The sequence below is a fragment of the Podarcis gaigeae genome (assembly GCF_964106915.1).
Source record: "Podarcis gaigeae genome assembly, chromosome: 10".
NCBI classification, from domain to species: Eukaryota; Metazoa; Chordata; class Lepidosauria; order Squamata; family Lacertidae; genus Podarcis; species Podarcis gaigeae.
Window position 1 is genome coordinate 74,835,106 of NC_139686.1, and position 17,012 is coordinate 74,852,117.

General features: G+C 45.5%; 2 protein-coding genes across 8 annotated transcripts in view; one reads left to right on the forward strand and one right to left on the reverse strand.

Annotated features, from left to right (window-relative positions):
- The window catches only part of NUDT5 (nudix hydrolase 5), a 40,900-nt gene extending 31,484 nt beyond the window's left edge, over positions 1-9,416 (forward strand). For 4 of the 7 annotated variants that reach the window (XM_083701656.1, XM_083701653.1, XM_083701654.1 and 1 more), the window contains 4 exons: positions 1,533-1,628; positions 3,058-3,159; positions 6,851-6,904; positions 9,071-9,416. In XM_083701656.1, coding sequence (XP_083557782.1) covers positions 1,533-1,628; positions 3,058-3,159; positions 6,851-6,904; positions 9,071-9,180 — 362 coding nt within the window. In that variant the 3' untranslated portion in view covers positions 9,181-9,416. Of the gene's footprint in view, positions 1-1,532; positions 1,629-3,057; positions 3,160-5,217; positions 5,227-6,850; positions 6,905-9,070 lie in introns of all 7 variants that reach the window. The other 3 variants (XM_083701650.1, XM_083701651.1, XM_083701652.1) reach the window with 1 other exon arrangement.
- Positions 1-17,012, reverse strand: part of DHTKD1 (dehydrogenase E1 and transketolase domain containing 1) — a 171,960-nt gene that overhangs the window by 105,361 nt on the left and 49,587 nt on the right. The gene's annotated exons all lie outside the window — the stretch shown is intronic.

Here is a 17,012-nt window from a genome sequence, read left to right on the forward strand (position 1 = left end):
GTTAAACCACAGAGCCTAGGACTTGCTGATCCGAAGCTCGGTGGTTTGAATCCCCGCGACGGTGTGAGCTCCCGTTGCTCAGTCCCTGCTCCTGCCCACCTAGCAGTTCGAAAGCACGTCAAAGTGCAAGTACCGTATTTTTCTCTCTATAACATGCAGATTTTTTTCTCCTAAAAAGGAAGGGGAAATGTCTGTGCGTGTTATTGAGCGAATGTGTGGTCCCTGGAGCCGGAAAATCAGGCAAAAATCAAATTGCGCGTCACGGAGAAGGGAAACCTGAAAAGAGGAAGTTGCTGCTTTCCTGCATTCTGCCTCAGGGTCTTACTGCCCACCCGCTTGTGTTTCATTGCTGTGTTTGCTCAAACGGAACAAAGAGCAGGCAAATCCCCTCCCCTCCAGGCAAGCAGAGGGAAAGCAGAGCGTCCTTCCTTCTAATTCCTCTCTGTGCTCCTCCGGCTCAGGCAGCCAGAAAACATGAAGGTGGGAGAGAGAGAGAGAGAGAGAGAGAGAGAGAGAGAGAGGGCGGGCTGGCTTGGGTGGGGGGGAGGAAACTTTTGCCTTTCTTTCCTCCCTCCCGTTAAACCCCTCTCCTGCATTGTTAGCCAGCTGCTTCTCCGCACACCCCTCTCGTGCTCCTTGTCCCTTCTGTGTTTTTCCCTCCCTCCCCACTTAAAACATGGTTACAAAGCACAGATCCACATGGATCCTCAGGATCTTTACATTGGGTCACCCCAAATTCACCATCAGATCACATAGCATGTCCATGGCTACAGCCTGCACCAAAAAAATAACGCACCCACTGTTGCCTGGGGCTGCAATGGTGCAAAAACGTGGTTACAAAGCACAGATCCACAGGGATCCTCAGGATTTTTGCATTGGGTCACCCCAAATTCACCATCAGATCACATGTCTGTGGCCACAGCATGAAGCACAAAAATGATACATCCACTGTTTCATTCAGAATCCCCCCCCCCAGTTTTCCCCCTCTAAAAACGATGTGCGTGTTATGGTCAGGTTCATGTTATAGAGCGAAAAACACAGTAGATAAATAGGTACCGCTCCGGCGGGAAGGTAAATGGCATTTCCGTGCGCTGCTCTGGTTTGCCAGAAGCGGCTTAGTCATGCTGGCCACATGACCCGGAAGCTGTATGCTGGCTCCCTCGGCCAATAAAGCGAGATGAGTGCCGCAATCCCAGAGTCGGTCACAACTGGACCTAATGGTCAGGGGTCTCTTTACCTTTACCTATAATGCATTTTAATAATTAGAGTAGTGATAGGGAGAACCTGTGGGCCTCTAAGATGTTGTATGCCAGCTCTCATCATCCCTGATCGTCAGTCACTTTGGCTGGGGCATATGGGAGTTGTAACAAAATTCCGAGGGCGCCAGATTCCCCATCCATGAATTAGAACATTTATCTTGTCACTAAGTCTTGTGCTTTCTTCCTAGCGATGCCAATGTCGTCACCCCCCCACCAAAAAAAAGTCCATTTACCATTGCTGATCTTAGTTACAATTCAACCTTTACATCACAGGTCTAATTGATAGCAATGAAACCCCAGAAAGTGCTGCTTTACGTGAGCTGGAGGAAGAAACAGGATACAAAGGGGAGATCCTTGAATGCTCTCCAGGTAACTTCTGTATTTTGTCTTGACTGTTTGGATGGAAAATGTTGATGCATGTCCTTTTATGGAGCACTTTGGAATGCTCAAAGGGCTTGCAGTTGGAAATATCAAACATAACTGCCATACCATAAATACTGTCTAATAATTTTCTAATAAATGCATGCTGGAACATTTCACCAGTGCAAAGAGGCATGCCCTAGCAAACTCTGGGCATACCTATGAAGGTGCTGATGTAACTGGTCAGAACACTTGCAACATTTGGGGCTTTTCAGCTGAGAAAAAGGGAGAAGGGAGGGACATGAGGAACCTTATGTGGGGAAAGTGGATAGGGAGAAAGTTTATTCCCCCCTCCTCTCATACCAGAGCCCAGGATCATTCACTAAAGCTAAGTGGTTAGAAGCTCAGGACAGATGAAATGAAGTACTTTCCCCAAACTGAGCCCATCTAGGAGAAGGAAAACTGATCCTAAACCTCTGCTGCCTTGCAGGATATTTTGGGGAGAAGAAAGGGCTAAGGTGTAAATCCTACACAGATTTGGAGCAGAGTCCCTAAGATGGTTGGATGGCGCCTTGTCTGCCTCCTTCCGGCAACTCCTGCAGCCAAGCTGGTGCCAAATGTCTTGCTCCGCTTTCCTTTGAACCACATCAGTGAGGCTGAGATGGGAGTCTTGTTATCTGGGCAGCCCAGGGCCTCCAGACACACGGCCCAGGCTTGCTCCCCAGAGAAGTCACTTGAGTGCTGCTAATGTAGCGGTTATGGGACGCAGGTGGCGCTGTGGGTTAAAGCCTCAGCGCCTAGGACTTGCCGATCGAAAGGTCGGCGGTTCGAATCCCTGCGGCGGGGTGCGCTCCCGCTGCTCGGTCCCAGCGCCTGCCAACCTAGCGGTTCGAAAGCACCTCCGGGTGCAAGTAGATAAATAGGGACCGCTTACCAGCGGGAAGGTAAACGGTGTTTCCGTGTGCAGCTCTGGCTCGCCAGATGCAGCTTTGTCACGCTGGCCACGTGACCCGGAAGTGTCTCCGGACAGCGCTGGCCCCTGGCCTCTTAAGTGAGATGGGCGCACAACTCCAGAGTCTGGCAAGACTGGCCCGTACGGGCAGGGGTACCTTTACCTTTACCTTTACCTTAATGTAGCGGTTTGCCTACCCCCAGAGGCACACACATTGTCTCTCAAGACAGATGGATCCCACCAACCACTGGTTGTTGTAAAATGCTTGGCTATCTAGTTTCTGAATTCCACGTATTTCTCTGGCTTGCTGGAACTAGAGGATCTGAGTGTATGCACAGTGGTCCCTAGTCTTTGGTGGCACATTAGAGTTGTTTATCTAGTTCTTAATTAGGAGCAGATTCTGTGATATTCCTTCTGTGTCTTTGAGAACAAATGTGTATTTATTAGCATGTCAGACGAATAACTGAAGAATGATGCTTTCTGTAGCTTTGTGCTTGGATCCTGGATTGACTAACTGTGCGTCACACATTGCTACAGTCACCATTAATGGAGATATTCCTGCCAATCTGAAGCCCAAACAAAAACCAGGTGAGTCCACCACTTGATATAATCTTATCTTATTCTTGTATCAAAACATTTTCAGTGTCCTTTTTGAAACACCCTGTATTTATACACATATATTCAAAGTGAAATTTCTGTTCATGTTGGTGTCTTTCTGCAAGGAGCCAAACATAAATCCTCAATATAAGAGTTGTCAATGTTATACCTAATAGCCAGAAAGCAGGAGTCATTGTGTGCTTTATGGGAAATACTGTAGTAGCATTTTTGTGGACTGTCCTATTTACAGGATGCAAGTGAGGCTTGCACAGTGTGACTACTGCTCCACTTTAAAAGCATATATAGTATGATTAACACATTTTAAAAAAGGATCTCCGGGCTCTGCAGACTGAAGTTGTGCCCTTCAGAGTTCCTCCACTGCTTGGCACAGTGGTACCTTGGGTTAAGAACTTAATTTGTTCTGGAGGTCCATTCTTAACCTGAAACTGTTCTTAACCTGAGGTACCACTTTAGCTAATGGGGCCTCCCGCTGCCGCCGTGTCACCACCACGCGATTTCTGTTCTCATTCTGAAGCAAAGTTCTTAACCCGAGGTACTATTTCAGGGATAGCAGAGTCTGTAACCTGAAGCGTATGTAACCCGAGGTACCACTGTACAGAAATACAGATAAGATATGACTGGCAGAATCCGAGACCTGGGAGAAGAATCAGTGGAACAGGATTGGAAGAAGTTTAAAGATTATTTGCAGAAGCACTGCAAAGTTTATGAATGTTAAAACAATGTTGGATTTGGAAATAATATGGCATTAGTGATATAGCTTAAAAAAGTATGCAAAATGTAATAGAAAAGGAGGAAAGACTAAAGTTAAATTATGTCGAAAGTAAATAATAATTTAAAGGTGTTTAAGTATAAGGAGGAAAGATTGGTGACATAATAGAATGAACTTAATAATTAGAAATGAGATTTGAAAGAGGGTAAAGATTTGCTGTATCTGATTGGGTAAAGAGGAACACAAAAAAGGGAGGCGTGAGGAAGTCAAGAAAGGAAGTTAATTAAGTATGATTCTAAAAGTTGGAGTTTTTATGTTTTGTATTGGGTTGAGTGGAATTTTTCTTTATTGTATTTTCTATTCTAGTGTTTTGATATGTTTTATGTTTTATGTGTATCTTTGACTATGTTTTATTTCCTTTTACTTTCTTTCTATCTTTGTGGTGGTTTGTGTTTTTTCCTTTTTGTAAAACCTAATAAATATATTTTAAAAAAAAACAGAAATACAGATAAGATAAGAAGCAAAGTAGTATGGTAGCTCTTAAACTGTCTGGGAGCTGCATAAGCCTAAATTCAAGAAGGTGAAATAGATATTAAGAGTCTGCCTCCCCCTTAGTCTCACCCCCCCCCCTTTTAGCTGCATGGGAAGAAGGGTTCAGTATGTGGGGATCCAGGGCAGGGGGCTTCCTTGGTCTGAGGGAAGCAGCTACTGTTTATCTGGTAGGAAGCTGTGCAGATTGAAGAGAGGAGCCTTCGGGGGCAGAAGTGGAGGCATCTTGGGTGTTCTGAGCCAGGGGAATGTTAATATAAGTAAATGTGGTGGCAGGCATTGTGGCAAGGCTGTTTAGGAAGAGGCGAAACTGAAGGGTTGAGATGTGTGGGGTTGCTAGAGACAGAAAAGTGTCCAAGTGTCCTGGAGCATTTAGAGAGACAATTCAGATAAGTGGATTTAGGCTTAAGAAGTAGAGCAGCACTGGAGCCACACCAAGAAGGCTGGCTCATGATGTCATGCATGCTGAGTACCACTTTCCACCCTCCATGTGTGCAGCACAAACATCTGCACGTAGGGAGCCTTTGCACATGTTTGCACTGTATATGCAGGCACTAGGGACTGTACCATGCAACAGCAGGACTACTGGATCCAACCCTGATCCTTTGCTGCTCCATTCAGGAGCATTAGCAGCTATATAGGACTATGTTTCAATAATATTGTGGATAAATTGTTCAGCAAGGAAGTCTGATATCAGAGTGAAAAACAGAAGTATCTAGAGTCACAAACCTTAATTCCCATTGTGTTTATGCTTTGTTTTGTATATGCAGAGGAAGGAGGTACGTTGTCTGCTTAAGTTCACTATGGCTGGCATCACAGATAAGTATGCTAGATACTTCTGAATATTTCAGTGTAGTTTTGGCTCAATAAAGCCCTTTTGTCTTTTAAGTTCAATAGCTATTTCTTTCTGGGTCACCCTAACTTTTTTCAGTAACACATTGAGTAGTATAGAATTTTAAAAATGTAGACTTCACTGGTGTATTAAAAGAAGTTAATCCCATTTAGCATGATCTGCAGGAAAGGGATCCAAAATCAATTTCCTTAAAAATAAAAGTTGGGAACAATGGGTTGGATCCAAAAAACTGAGTGGAAAGAAAGCAAGACACTAGCACTGTTCTCCAAATGGGTTGACACAGCCTGAGTAGTCGACCCAAACTTTTGCACCGCTGCTGATGTCACACTGAGCTTTGGAGACACCTAGGAGAGTTGATGGGATTGTACAGACAAGCCCTTGCCTCTTTTTCACTCTGCGGTGGCAGGGGAGGACATGGGTTTGACTGTTACACAAAGCTCAGTGTATAGATCTTTGGCTTGTAGAGTATGGAGGAATCTCCCAGACTTTACACTGCCTTAGGAAAGGCTTGAAAAGCACCGAGATCTTTTCCAGAGAAATTACCCACTGTCTCCTAGTGTGGATGAAGAGGTGATCTTGCTATTACCACTTCTGAGGTGACAGATATATTTGCGTAATTCCACTTGTGTAAGAGTTCATTACACACTGCTATAAGTTCTCATGCTTCCATTTGTGCAAGTTTTTTGGATTTACCTTCACTTTTATTGCATAACCCTGAAGGTAGAGGTGCAAAATAGCCCTTTTGTTGTTAAGTTGCTTTGAGACTTTTTTATGAAGTGACTAAGAAATAATAATAGTAATGATGATGATGATGATGTTATTGTTATTCTGTAAGTGGGAGACACATTCCATGAGCAGAAGGACTTTTATTTGGATCCAGTCCCATACTTCATGCAACTAAGTTTTGAACTAGGGAAGAGATGAGGAAACCTGTGACCCTCCAATTATTATTGGACTACAGTGCATACCAGCCCACATGGCCAATGGTCAGGGATGATGGGAGATGTAGTCTGATAACACCTAGAGGGCCACAGGTCCACCCCTCAGAACTAAAGTTTCCATTATTTCTAGGATAGTGTTTTCGCAGGTAAAAATCAGCAGACCTCAACTGCAATGTTGTGATCTCCTTTTAACCGAGGAGTCAGAAACTGGTGACGCCTCTGACTAATCTAGTCCTCCAAATCCTAGTTCGTGTGTACCATAGAATAACTGCCTTCCATATTGGCAATAGAACACCTCTTTCTGATTCCTGGTGACCCAAACACTTGCCACTGTCTACCTCTGCCCACCCTTACTCAACACTAGGGGGAGTAAGCAGTTTTTTGCAGAAACAGCTGGCCTTGGGTGGAGGAGCGAAGTACTGTGAAAAGGAGGCATAGTCATGTCAGCATAACATGAATGGGGCTGGTTGTAGCTCACTGGCTTTTCTTATAAGTTTCAGTATATGTGAAACTCATCTTATTTTCAGCTTTAGACTAAAAGGGGAGTCACCTTGTGGAATAGAGTAGAAAATATGTAATGCGTAATTTTCTTTCTTTCCCCTCCCTCAGAATTTGTAGAAGTTGTTACACTACCAAAGAATGATTTATTGCAGAGAATTGAGGGTAAGTACCATCACTGAAGAATAGATTCATGAAAATTGAAATGGTGGCAGAGTTTGCAAAGTCAGGGCCTTCTAAAAGGATTTTCTGAGAATGAAGCATATTTTTCTTGAATGCCAGGGAAGATTCCCAATAGGAGACCTATTTCACTACCTGCATCAGTCTTCTGATCAGGGATGCTTAGCTACACCTACATATTACCCTCCAAAATACCACAGCAAACCATTATTTCATTCATACATCCTTGAAAACTTGTGAAGTAGATGGTTGAGGCAGGATTTCATGTCCCTGTGGAACTGCACCTATTAGCTGCATCACTGGCAAGAAGAACGGACCTGCTTGTGAGCATAGCAAAACTGAAGGGGGGGGCGGAGAAGCAAGACGGACAGGAACAAATAAAATACATAAAATATACAATATGGGGGGGGTCAAAAGGAGTGGAGGAGGTAACTGAAAACCCTGAGAGGTAAAAAAAGATTGTGTGTGTGAGTGGTTTAGTCATTGGCCGTATTTTTTAAAAAGAGGCCTGAGTTTAAAAAGGAATTTTAAGCATTAGATCAAGTGTTTTGCAAAGGGCTGTTCTCTCCTGTGTTTCCCTCTGCTGTTTTTCCTCCAAACCACTATAGTTCCTTTAAAAAAGAAACAACCTCAAGGATTTTAGAGCCAAACTGCATCATCAATAGAATGATATGGCTGAACTCTTGAGTTTGGGGGTGGGATGTCTGGCTGCTCTGCCAGCTTTAAAACAAAACAGCAAAGTCTTCCTGCATCGGAAACAGGGGTGGGAAACCTTTTGGCTTGAGATCCACATTTCTTTTTGGGCAACCTCACAAAAGAGGGTGATGAAATGACTGTGAATGTTACCATTGTACTGCGGGCTGGATTCTACACACGCTCTTCTCTGACCTCCAGCCAGGCAAGCAAGAGTTGGAGGTCAAGGATTTTCCAAATTCATGATGGAGGGCATGCATCCCAAAGGCCAGCTAGGGAGGCCTGGAGGTCAGCATTTGATTCTCACTGCAGGCCTGAGATTCCTCGTCCCTGATATGGAAAATCAGGGGAAAGGCATGGTGGATTTTTAAAAATCTAGGGTGCAATCAGACTTGGTTTTCCTTCTTCTGCAGCATTAAGAGGTACAGCCCAAGAGCTGTATTACGCTGTTCTGCCTTATAACAGTGGTGGGGGGGGAGTGTGCACTCTCCTCTGTATCGCTGTTCTAGTGGTCATCTTACTCAGTTTTATATGACTTTAAGACCAAACATCTTGGTAAAATTTAAGTACAATTGTACCTTGGAAGTCGATCGGAATTTGTTCCAGAAGTCTGTTCGACTTCCAAAACATTTGGAAAGCAAAGCACGGCTGCTGCAGCCAATCGGAATCTGCGGAAGCCCCGTCGGACTTGAGGCTTCCAAAAATAGTTTGCAGACCGGGACAGTCACTTCCAGGTTTGTGGCGTTCGGGAGCCAAAATGTTCGAGACTATAGTACGACTATGGTAATAATCTCCTGACAATTTAAGATCACACAATTAAGAGAGAGTTGATTATTTATTGTTGTTGTTGATTGAACTTGGTGAGAACTACCCAGAAAACTTTGTTGATTAGGCAGTTGGTTGGACAGCATGGCCTTGGTTACCAAATCCTGGCTCTGAATGCAGGGTGGCACACAGTTGTTGTCGTTATGTCCTGACTGCTCCGTGTGTGGTCTGCCAGGGAGTGTGGGAAGCAATGGCCAAGGCTGCTCCACTCACTTTCTGGCAGACCACCCATGAGAAGAGCATATGATTATTTTTGCAGATTTGCTTTTTCGCAACGACCACATAGCAGAAGGTGCACGTAAAACCAAGTTGAACTCAGATACAGTGGTTTCAACAATGTTAAGTGCATACAATGCAAAGTTTTGTGGCCTGAAAGCAGAGTGTAAAAAAAAATAGCTCAGTCAGTACAGCCTAAGACGTGATCTCAGGGTCTTGGGTTTGAAGCCCCGCATGGGGCAGAAGATTCTGGCATTGTAGGAACCCTTGTGCTTCTGTCCAACTCTACGGTTCTATTCTTTTATTCTAACAATACACGTTTCCTCAACATATGTGTGACTTGTGTTCTTTGGAACATTGGGATTAAACCAGTCTTGCTTATGCTACTTTAACAAAATATTTATCTATTTTTTCCAGAGCTGGTGTCAGAGGAGCACATGATAGTTGATGCAAAAGTATATGCTTATGCCTTGGCACTGAGGCACGCAACAGATCAGCCATTCCAAGTGCCATTTATGAAATTCTAAGACTGCTTAGTTGTTTGGAAGGATGTTCCTGTATTGAGCTAAGGCAGCATTTCTTTCCTGTGACAGTCAACAAGCTGAATGAAACAGTAAGCTTTTTCTAAAAAAAGAGAGGACAGTTTATAGCAGTCTAACTGGCCTGTTTGTTGAAAAGAAAGAAACAATTTCACTTAATTCAATTTCTGTATCCAATTAACTGGAGATTTCCTGAGAAAAATAAATCTCTTATTGCCTTCTGACAGGGTATTGTTCTTCTTCTATTGTCTTAGAAATTCTGAGCCCTGAAATTAGTGTGAGCAGAAAGACTAGCTTTGTGAGGGGCTGGAATCTGGCTTATTTGTAAATCAGGTATTACTTGTTTTTTCTCCCTAAGCCAAGGGCCTTAGATGGAAATAGGAAAACAATGTACAGTGGTACCTCGGGTTAAGAACTTAACTCGTTCCGGAAGTCCGTTCTTAACCTGAAACTGTTCTTAACATGAGGTACCACTTTAGCTAATGGGGCCTTCTGCTGCGGCCGTGCTGCCGGAGCACAATTTCTGTTCTCATCCTGAAGCAAAGTTCTTAACCTGAAGCATTATTTCTGGGTTAGCGGAGTCTGTAACCTGAAGCGTATGTAACCTGAAGCATATGTAACCCGAGGTACCACTGTAAATGCTTTCCTGAAGCAGCTGCATGCATTTGATAATTAGCTTCAAATTGCAGGGTTTCATCAAAGGTATCCTAACGAGTAGTTACAGAACAAGGAGAACTTCCGTTTCAAAGCTACTAGCCTAGATTTCACGTCCAGTAATTCTAAGGTATGGATAAGAAAAGTCTCATGCTTCCATATCTGGTAGCTGAAGGCTGCACATTTCTGATCAATATTATCACTGGAGGAAGTTGTAATGGTTCTAGGGGTTGCTCGTGCGTAAATCGGCGCCACACCTGGCTGGGTTGCCTGAGTGAACCCTTTCTGTCCGGACAGCCACTCACCCGTGGCTGTCTCAATCGCTGGCAGAATCCGTCAGTGGGCGTTTCTTGAACTTCTTCCAACAAAGAAGCTCTTTGACGCCTAGTCTCCGCCTACTCTCCCTGCGCGGAAGCCTTCTGCGCAGGGAGGGTGTGGGTAGCGGAGGACCCGTGCTCTCCCCGTTGGTCCCCGGCGAGGAGTCATGGAGCCACCTCGCCAATTCCCCCATCTGCCCCCCTTCTCCACTGGTGCTACGCTGATTTCCTTCCCCAGAAGATGGGCTGCTTCTCTCCCTCCCGGGACGCTCTCCTGAACCCCTCCGGAGCCCTCCCTCTCCCTCTGGCTCCGATGGCAGTTCCCTGACAGAATTGCTTGCCTATTTGTACTATTTGTACTAAGCATAAATACCATATTGGCTTGAATATAAGCATCAATTCCGCCCCCCCCCCCAAATTCTGACTGTGAAAAGTTAAAAGTGCGTCTTAAATTCAATATTGGGCTTTTACGATATTGCTGCTGAAACAGACGTATGGTGAAATGGAATTTGAGTATGAGTGCCTGTGGAATTTTAAGGGAGCGGCTTATATTCAGGTATTGTCTTTTTTTTCTCCCCCCGCTCCCTGAATTTTAAAGGTGGAGCTTATATTCAGGCCAATACTGAATAGTTTACTAACATTTTGTCTAGTCAGTAATTTAATGTTTATGTCTAGTATAAAAATTTTAGCAATATATTTGGTATTAAACCAAGCAGAGAATCATTACGAATAGCTTTAGTTAACTTTTTACATTAGCAGAATATATTTGTAAGAGAGTCTTTTATTGTATCGGATATTTTAAAAAAGGTAAAGGACCCCTGGTCCAGTCACAGGCAACAATGGGGTTGTGGTGTTCATCTCGCTTTCAGGCCAAGGGAACCGGTGCTTGTCCACAGACAGCTTTCTGGGTCATGTGGCCAGCAGGACTAAACCACTACTGGCACACAGAGGACCATGACGAGTGCCAGAGCACACAGAAACACCGTTTACCTTCCCGCTGCAGCGGTACCTATTTATCTACTTGCACTTTGACGTGCTTTCGAACTGCTAGGTTGGCAGGAGCTGGGACAGAGGAATGGGAGCTCACTCCGTCGCAGGGATTTGAACTGCCGACCTGGTCAGCAAGCCCTAGGCTCAGTGGATAGACCACAGCGCCACCCATGGATATTAATATTCATAATGCAGCTTTTGAAAATGAATTTACATTTTTTTAAGAGCTGCCCTTTTCAAAGGCAGAGAGCTCATGTGCTTGTTACACGAGACCAACGCTGCAATCCTAACTACTCATAATTAAGTCCCATTTAATTCAGCGGTGCTTACTCCTAAGTAAGTGGGACTAAGATTGCATCCTGTGAAATTGAAACTCCCTATTTCAAATCCAAATTCTTCCATGAACACTTTCACTCTCCTGTTGGAAAATAATGCTGTCCTAACCTTGTGAGGATGCTGCAAGGGTTTTTACATAGGTATTGAATATTCTCAAGCACTATAAAAAGTTGAGTACTGTGTGATATCAACAACCCAGTCATAGCTACATTTAAGCAGTGTGTGGTGCGAATGGGAAAGTCCACTTATTCAAGAGAATACAGTACAAGCTTTTGAACCTTATTTGGGGACTAGATAAACATTTTGCTTTGACAGCTTTAATCCAATAGCTTGCCTGATCAGCAGCTGCGACATTTAGTAATTAGACACACACAGGAACACACACTATGATATGTGCATCAAGATAGCATCCTCCTCCAAGACAGGGATGCAGCTATCTATAAAGATTGTCCCAGTCCATCTTGCCTTCTGTCTTTTGCCCAAGGTATCAGGGAGAGCTGTCAAACAATTTGGGATTAACAATGTACATGCACTGTATGACAAGATCATATGGTCTACCATGTATCTGAGGAGATCTTTGTTACAGTCACTTCAGAAGTTAGGCAGGTGCTTACCAGGGAGATGTCTATTGTGGTAGCAGCTTTGTTTTTGAATACTGTCCACAGAGATGTCTTTGTGGCACTATCTCAAGAGTCAAGCTTTTGAGTCAGTGCGGGCATTTTCTCACATTGACTGTTGCTTGTAATAGTCTAGAGTTTTTAGCTTGTTTTTAATTTTTGTTGGGGTGGGTTTTTTTAATACAGGAAGACATATGGTATAAATGTTTTAAATAAACACAGAGTGGCAAGGGGCATTGTGAGTGCCCTGTTGCAAGCTGTAGTGCTGCCAGGAAGGATACAGGAGACTGTGAGGAGAATCAGAGCTTATAGGGTTAAACAGCTCAGATTCTACGTCCTGCCCACTGGGGTGGTCTCCATCTGGGGATCTGTTCTTTGTGTTCAGTCTGCTTTCAGTTTTGTCCGAGACTGGAGACAAGATGCTGTCTCCCAAAGGTGTTGATTTATTGTTGCTGCTGTACATAAATAAAGCTTCTTAGATTAGAGGAGAAGCCGCGTACAGACTGTTTTCTGCATGCTCACACACAAGAGCACACACTGTGTTTACTCTGCTACAAGTCCAGAAAAGCTGAATGGCAGTGGAAGCAAACCAGACTCATTCCTCATTACTTAACAGGTTCTGGGTGCTAGCCTTCCAGGTTATGGAGGTTTTCAGCCACGCCTGTGCTGTGTCTGTGTGAGAAGAGCTGCAAAGTCCAGCTAGAGATCCTGCCATTCTGTGTGCTTAAGGCAAGGCATTGGAACTCGCTGGTGAAGGAGGACCTCGCTGTGGAGATCGCCTCTTCAAGGACCAGCTGGCAGGAGCGTGAGTAGGCTAAGTCCCGGAGAAGATGGCAGAGTCTCAGGATACCTTCAGTGTCCCATTTGAGAGGCTCAATGGGCACAACAGGGAGGATTGGTCCTGAAGAGTCAGGGCCTGGCTTACAGGCAAGGGGCTCTGGGAATGTATGCAGAACGCCCCAGTTCCTGCACCGGTGGGTGCAGCTACAGCTGCAGCTGCAAGAGTAACAGCCGCTGCTGTGTTGAGGAGAGACCAGAGAACTATGAGCCTTCTGGTGCTCAGTTTGGTCTCTTCCCAATTGCCCCATGTTGATGGGCTAGGGACCAGCCAAGAGGCCTGGCAGACTCTGGAGAGAGCGCACCTATGCACTACAGCAGGAGCCAAGATTCATGTGACAAGGAGTCTTTTTGAGATGAAACTACGTCCTGGAGAACCTGTTAGAGACCACATTACGCATATGCTGGCTGTGTTCAGTAGGCTGCGGCAGCTCAATGTGGCCCTTTCGGAAGAAGAGTTTATATTCTTCTGAGTTCTTTGGACAAATACTATGAGCATTTGTGTTTGACCCTGGAAGCAGCTGACGCTAGAGTTTATCTCAGGGAGGCTGTGTGATGAGGAGCAACCCCGGGAGAAGATGGAGGGCGAGCAGGCTCAGGCTGTCCTGCGTCCAGGAGTGGGGGTGCAGGAAGTGAAGAAACAGTGAAGTGAAGAAACAGTGAAAGCTTTTTTGTCTCGTTTTCGTTGTGGCTCGGATTCCCATCTGGTCAGAGTGTCCAGTGGAGCCACAGGAAGCCTCCAAGGCTGTTTCCCAGGGCAACCAGATTAGAGGCGCTGCCAAGCATGGGAAGGCTCAGAGAGGCCCCAAGAGAACCGACAGAAACGTCACAACACCACCTGGCTGCTTCTATGGCAACAGTGAAAAACTGCGACCAAGGCCACGTGCTGAGCTACATGATTGACAGTGGTGCCAGTCACCATCTAATGCCCTCTGCTGGTCTTTTGAGGAACTGCAGGGCTGTGACGACAGGACAAAGTGTGACTCTTGCAGATAGTTCCAAACGTCAATTGTGTCTGGCTCCGTTTATGCTTCTTTTTTGCAGGCGGAGATTTGAGGCCTATATCATGCCAAAGATACAGTGCTGTTTGCTATCTGTTTCTTCTCTTGTCAATGATGGTTTCAAAGTGTGTTTTGAGGATAATGTTCTATTTCCAGAAGTGGGTGACAACTGGTCAGTGTTGAATGCAAAAACAGGCTGTTTGTTCTGGAAACACCTATTGCAGGTAAAGGTCCCACTGAGTCAGCACAAGCGCAGTGTGCTAATGTTCCTGTCCACGATGGGTGCCATCATCTGTGGCACCGAAGAATGTCACACGTCAACTGGGGGTATGTGAAGATCCCAGGTTGCACTGAGGGGTGCAAGATGAAGCCATGTGCCAAATACCTGGATTGCAGGGCCTGCAAGGAAGCTAAGGTTCAAACATGCACTTATCCTAGGTCTGACAGGGTAACCACAAAACCTTTTGAGCTAGTTCATGCAGACCTTTGCGGCCCTATGCAAGTTGCCAGTCTGGGTGGGGCCAAATTTGTGTTATCTCTGGTAGATGATTTCCCCCAAAATGGGTGAGTGTTCACTCTACAGCACAAAGGAGAGGCTGCTGCCTTGGTGAAAGACTGGATCCCTGCAGTTGAACTACAGCTCTCATTGAGGGTCCAGAGCTTTCAATCAGATCATCACCAGGTTGGTGCTGCAGAACTTCTTCCACCAGAAAGGGATACACCACAGGTTGACAGTTGCGCATTCTCCTCAGGAGAATGGGGTGGCAGAATGTCGGAACTGAATGCTGCAGGAGGCAACAGAAGCCATTCTGGCAACAGAAGCCAGTGCTTTTGGGTGGAAGCGTGGAAAGTCGCAAGCTTCACTTTGAACCGCTTGTACAGTTCTGTAGTAGGGGACACGCCCTATTTTCTGCTTCATGGTAAGAAGCCCCAGGTGCATTTCTTCCGTGTGTTTGGATGCAAGGCTTGGGTCCTTGTGCCAAAAGCCAAACGCATAAAGGGTTGCCCTAGGTCCCAAAGAATGATCTTTTGTGGGTATGAGCCGGGGACCAAGGGGTGGAGGTTTGCTTATCCAGAAGGCAATCAGTCTAGGATTCTAGTCAGCAGGAGTGCTGAGTTCTGTGAGCAAAGTGGGTGGACACGCATCTGTGGAAATCCAGACATTATTTCAGAGTCTGCTTGACTCTGCTGAGGAGGAAGAGACAGAAACTGATCCTGCTGTTGAGGATCAGTTCCCTGACCAAGGGCAGGAACAGGAAAGGGCATATCCTAAAACTGTTAAGCTAGAACAAAGGAGTGCACCTTCATTGCCCACAGGTTCAGCTGAGTCCAGAAGGCACAGTAAGTCAAAGGGGCAGTTCTCTGAGGGCAAGGACACACTAGCTGGCCCTAGTGGGTGAGAGGGGGCAACTGAAGTAGTGCTCAGACGATCAGCTCACGCTACAAAGGGAAAACCACTTGAAAGGTTTGATGTCACTAGCTTGTGGGTTGGTTTGCTCAATGTGAACCAGCTTTGAGGAGGTTCAGAAATTGCCTGAAGCAGAAGCCAGGAAATGGCAAGAGGCAATGAACAAACAGCTGAGCTCAATGGAGTCTCTAGGTGTGTTCTCTATCACGACGCTGCCAGCAGGCAAGCAGGCCGTGAGCAGCTGTTGGGTTTACCATCTTAAACCCACAGCAACTGGAGAACCACAGTACAGTGGTACCTCAGGTTAAGTACTTAATTCGTTCTGGAGGTCCGTTCTTAACCTGAAACTGTTCTTAACCTGAAGCACCACTTTAGCTAATGGGGCCTCCCACTGCTGCCGTGCCGCCGGAGCACGATTTCTGTTCTCATCCTGAAGCAAAGTTCTTAACCTGAAGCACTATTTCTGGGTTAGTGGAGTCTGTAATCTGAAGTGTATGTAACCTGAAGCATATGTAACCCGAGGTACCACTGTACAAGGCTAGGTTAGTAGCCAGAGGTTTCACGCAGCGGAAGGGGCTGCATTACACTGAAGTGTATGCTCCTACTTTCAGAAGTGAAACTCTGCATATGCTCTTAGCTGTTGCTGCACAGAGAGGTCATCAGGTGCATCACTTTGCTGTGGATGTAACCTATTTGAACTCAGACCTAAAGGAGGATCTGAACATGCTCCCTCCAGGGTTTGAGGGCAATAGGCCAGATGCAGTGTGGAAGCTCCACAAATCCATTTACAGCCTGAAACAATCGGCCAGGAACTGTAACTTGTGTCTGAATGAAGCCTTGCAGGGCATGGGTTTCAAGAGGAATCTTGCTGACAGCTGCCTGTACCTGAAAGGGTCAGGAGAGTCACAGGAGCTAGTATCGGTGTTTGTAGATGACATAATCTATGTGGCCAGGACTGAGAAACTGGTTCAAGGTTTTGCCAAAGAGTTTGGGAAACGTTTCCAGCTCAAAAACCTAGGTCCAGTGAAAATTTACCTAGGCATCCAGGTTGATAGAATCCAGGACAAAAGCTTCTCTCAGTCAGAAAGGCAAGATTGAGCAGTTGCTTGAGAAGTTCAAAATGTCTGAATGTGCAGGGGTCAGAACACCCATGGAGACAAGCTACGTGAAAGACAGTAAGCTTGGGGAACATGCTGAGTTCAAAAACACTGAGATCTTTCAGTCAGCTCTGGGTAGTCTGTTGTATCTCTCCCAGTGGAGCAGACCTGACATAGCATTTGCTGTGAATCTGCTCAGCAGGGAGGCTACAAAGCCAAATGTGAGTGCCTGGAATGGTATCAAGAGGGTGCTGCAATACCTGCAGGATACCAAAGATTTCTGCTTCAAGCTGTCAGCTGAGGGTGAAGCACAGCTCACCTACTGGCCGAATCTGGAAGACAGGAAGTCTGTGTCTGGAATGGTAATAAAGTTTGGGAAATCTCTAGTTCGGTGGAAGTCCCGAAAGCAAAGTCTCATGGTGCTTTCCTCTACTCATTGTTCAGTGAGTTGTCAGAACTCTGCAGGGAACTAGAGTTTTACACTTGTTTGGTCCAATAAATCTATGGGGATTGTTGTTTGCCCATCACTGGGAAGACAATCAACTCTATCTGAAGTTGGCAGA